General features: G+C 39.0%; 1 protein-coding gene across 2 annotated transcripts in view; it reads right to left on the reverse strand.

Moving 5' to 3' along the window:
• LOC117106609 overlaps positions 1 to 4,567 on the reverse strand; it is an 18,781-nt gene that overhangs the window by 3,022 nt on the left and 11,192 nt on the right. The window contains exons 3-4 of one of the 2 annotated variants that reach the window (XM_033247999.1): positions 2,305 to 2,501; positions 149 to 1,934 (exon numbers count right to left, since the gene is read on the reverse strand). In XM_033247999.1, the coding sequence (XP_033103890.1) occupies positions 149 to 1,934; positions 2,305 to 2,501 (1,983 nt within the window). The remainder of the gene's footprint in view (positions 1 to 148; positions 1,935 to 2,304; positions 2,502 to 4,567) is intronic. The other variant, XM_033248008.1, reaches the window with a different exon arrangement.

Raw genomic sequence — 4,567 nt, forward strand, 5'->3', positions numbered from 1 at the left:
TCCACCAAGGTAGCAGTTGCCAATACCGCCCCGGCTCCGTCACCAAGAGTTGCTGTCTGCGTAGCTACTTGGAGAAGTGTAGCAGTTGTACCTTCGTGGTTTTTCGTCATAGTATTGGTAGAGAGATCCGCGGTTGCGGTCGTCACACCTCGTATTTCGATTGTTTGAGTAGCTTCTAGACCTCTTGTTTGCATTGTTCCTTGCACAGCCAATCCGTCGGTTGAAATTAAATCTTGTGTTGCTTTAACATCCGCCAAGGTAGCAGTTGGAAATACCGCCCCGGCTCCGTCACAAATCGTTGCTGTCTGCGTAGCTACTTGGAGAAGTGTAGCAGTTGTACCTTCGTGGTTTTCCGTCATAGTATTAGTAGAGAGATCCGCAGTTGCGGTCGTCACACCTCGTATTTCAATTGTTTGAGAACCTCCTAGACCACTTGTTTTGATTGTTCCCTGTACAGTCAATCCGTCAGTTAAAAGAAGATCTCGTGTTGCTTTAACATCCGCCAAAGTAGCAGTTGCCAATACCGCACCGGCTCCGTCACCAAGCGTTGCTCTCTGCGTAGCTACTTGAAGAAGTGTAGCGGCTGTACCATTGTGAATTTCTGTCATGGTATCGGTAGAGAGACCCACGGTTGCTGTCGTTACACCTTGTGTTTCAATTATTTGAGTGGCTTCTAGACCTCTTGTTTGCATTGTTCCTTGTACAACCAATCCGTCGGTTAAAAGGAGATCTCGTGTTATTTTAACATCCGCCAAGGTGGCAGTTGGAAATACTACACCGGCTTCGTCACCAAGCGTTGCTGTCTGCTTAGCTACCTGGAGAAGTGTAGCAGTTGTACCTTCGTGGTTTTCCGTCATAGTATTGGTAGAGAGATCCGCGGTTGCGGTCGTCACACCTCGTATTTCTATTGTTTGGCTAGCTTCTAGACCCCTTGTTTGGATTGCTCCTTGTACAGTCAATCCGTCAGATAAAAGGTGATCTCGTGTTGCTTTAACATCAGCCAAGGTAGCAGTTGGCAATACCGCACCGGCTCCGTCACCAAGCGTTGCTGTCTGCGTAGATACTTGGAGAAGTGTAGCAGTTGTACCTTCGTGGTTTTCTGTCATGGTATTGGTAGAGAGATCCGCGGTTGCGGTCGTCACAACTCGTATTTCTATTGTTTGGCTAGCTTCTAGACCCCTTGTTTGGATTGTTCCTTGTACAGCCAATCCGTCAGGTAAAAGGTGATCTCGTGTTGCTTTAACATCCGCCAAGGTAGCAGTTGGCAATACCGCACCGGCTCCGCCACAAAGCGTTGCTGTCTGCGTAGCTACTTGGAGAAGTGTAGCAGTTGTACCTTCGTGGTTTTCCGTCATAGTATTGGTAGAGAGATCCGCGGTTGCGGTGGTCACACCTCGTATTTCAATTGTTTGAGTGGCTTTTAGACCTCTTGTTTGCATTGTTCCTTGCACAGCCAATCCGTCGGTTGAAATGAAATCTCGTGTTGCTTTAACATCCGCCAAGGTAGCAGTTGGCAATACCGCAACGGCTCCGTCACCAAGCGTTGCTGTCTGCGTAGCTACTTGGTGAAGTGTAGCAGTTGTACCTTCGTGGTTTTCCGTCATAGTATTGGTAGAGAGATCCGCGGTTGCGGTCGTCACACCTCGTATTTCAATTGTTTGAGTAGCTTCTAGACCTCTTGTTTGGATTGTTTCTTGTACAACCAATCCGTTGGTTAAAGGGAGATCTTGTGTTGCTTTAACATCCCTCAAGGTGGCAGTTGGCAATACTGCACCGGTTTCTTCACCAAGCGTTGCTGTCTGTGTAGCTACTTGAAGAAGTGTAGCGACTGTGCCTTGAACATTTGGCATTCCGTTGGTTAAGATATTACGTGTTGGTTGAAGGTTATTTAAAGCGGCAGTTAACATTACCAAACCATCAGAATTGTTGTCATTCTAAAAATAATATGTAAAACAATGTATTAGTAATAAATACACCTAAAAATTTAAAAAAAATCCAATTACATCTGATGATTTTATGGTAACATATCTAATTTAAAATGTTTACTGTAGCTGATATTTTTACTTCATTTCCTTCTCTGAATTAATAAGGAGTTAAATGCACAAACGTTTGATGGGTAGTTTGATGGATGGATGAATGGCGGATAGTTTAGTGGTTGAATATATGTGTAGTGTGAATTTATATTTTAATGACTAATCCTTAAATAAATGGCTGAATATAAATGGTATATTCGTAGATGACAGATCGATAAAAACGCAACCATGTAGTGCAGAGAAAAAATTGTATTGGACTTGCATACATTACCTCCAAATGGTACAAACTTGTGTCCGTTCGTTGAAGGCGTAATTCATCATTACTTTTGGTAACAGGCTTCAGATAACATTTACTCGGTGGTGAGTCGACGCTAAATGAACTCCACTCAAGTTTAGAGTAACATGTCTGACCAAAATTGGCATCCGCTGCTGTCCAATTATTGCAACGTTCGTTGCAATCTGCAGCAACTGTAAAGAAATGTAATAGAAATAAATGTTGTATTTATTTAGGATAATTGTTTTATCTATAAACGCCAAAGAAAATCCACAGTCAGTTTTAGCAAAAGCCATAAAATTAATTGATAATCATGATTGATTGAAACATTCATACATTTCTTATTATACGGTACATATTTTATGACATTTTATGATTGTCATATATTTGTGAATTATAAGTCAATTGTGACGTCATCACTGCAACTCCCAATGGTATTTTCCAATCCCCAACCGTGAACTACAGTAATGAAAAGCTATTTTTTAGGTTCGTGTGCAAAAGACCAATTCTGCTTGTACATATCGCGCATCAAATTCTAGGCTAGTGTTTTTACACATATCACTAATACGCACGCCTGCGAAAAGAGAAGAGAGACACCCACCCAACGTCGTTTTTTGACAAGTTGTAATTAAAAATATGACATTCGGAAAACAAAGTATAGGCCTACTTGAACCCGACGGAAGTCACATCAAATATTGTTACCATTATTAGTTGGACAATAGCACCCTAAAGCTCAGCCCGGGGACTGGTTTAAATGTAGTTGTTTATTTTTTTAATATATTTTAAACATTTCAAAATACTACTAGTGATTATGTTCATTACGTTCATTATGAAGGATCGTTGGCAATTTAAATTATTGATTTATAATTATAAAAACAAACTATTTTTACGCGCCAATATCCAAAATTGTAAATATGGTGGAATAATTTCATCAATTTTTAAGAGATATTTTGTCTACGTATATTTCATCTATATTTTTTGTAACAGAGATTTTATTAGTTCTTGCTGATCAATCCATTTGTTAATCTTAACGTATTTTTGTACTGGTATTACAATCCTACTAATCATATCGTACCACAGTCATGACACAGAATAACTAAAAGTATGTTGCCGATATCGTCCATCTAAATCTAACTGTGAATACTTTCATACATAAAAAAAAATAAAATAAATAAAAATAAAATGATTGAAGACTTAAATCCTGGCTCCAGACAATTATTTTTTAATATGTTTTTACAGCTGAAAAACTTGGAACGGCTAATAAGATACACAGTTTTGAATATTTAAAATCTGGAGGGAAAAGGGACGCAAAAGCCTCTTTTTCCCCCTTTTCCCCAGTTTTTAAATATTTAAAAATATGTGTATCTCATCAACCGTTTTAGAGTTTTTTCGTCAAACACCCTAGTTGTGATTGCTTTCCCCCGGAACCTAGCTTTTAAAAAAATCTAATAATAATACGATTTTGGGGTTTTCGGGCCGTTGCCATAGGGCCCGTTGTTACCTGGCCCTTTGCCCTACGGCTTTTTGCCAAGCTAGGCACATTGCCACACAGCCATTGCCACCCGGCCTTATACCAACCTAGGCCTGTTACACCGAAGCCCCTTGCCACCCGGGCTTTTACCAACTAGGCCCTTGCCACCCTGCCCTTTGCTACCTTCGAGTAAACAAGACTACAGTATATTTAAAATAAGTTTTTTACCCGGACCCGAATGTAGGCCTATATATTTTTTTATATTTGTTTTCGTAATTTGTGATATTTGATTAACAAATCTTAATCTAGCATGAAAAATATTCCAAGTTTGGATATAAAGCGAAAGCAAAAAGGCAGCAGGTGAGCTTTTTATTGTTCACTTTATTGAACCACTAAAAAATGCATGAAAAGGGACACTCACAAGGTTTTAACTAAATACACAGAATTGAACACCATACTAAAAAAATCGAAGGATAAATTTACACAAACGTTAATTACATTCCGATAAAAAATAGTTATAAAATAGTTGTTAAAGAAATGGTACAGACCTTTAGAGAGTACTTAAGCCGCTTTAAAAAAAAAAAAATCTATTCTCTTCAACCAAAAGCAGACGTATTATGACTGGAATGGCATTGATTTGAAATCAAACAAAAACTTGAGTTATTTGAATAACGAAATAGACAATACTTACACTATAAATGCCATTTAAAAATCTGGTTGTCTTATCCACTAAGCTGTACAACTCCATTCAACTGAGCATTCAGCTGGCTCAATAACACCGCTAATAAT

This window comes from Anneissia japonica, unplaced genomic scaffold (genome assembly GCF_011630105.1).
Source record: "Anneissia japonica isolate Jap-2015-1 unplaced genomic scaffold, ASM1163010v1 scaffold142_len1259957_cov175, whole genome shotgun sequence".
NCBI classification, from domain to species: Eukaryota; Metazoa; Echinodermata; class Crinoidea; order Comatulida; family Comatulidae; genus Anneissia; species Anneissia japonica.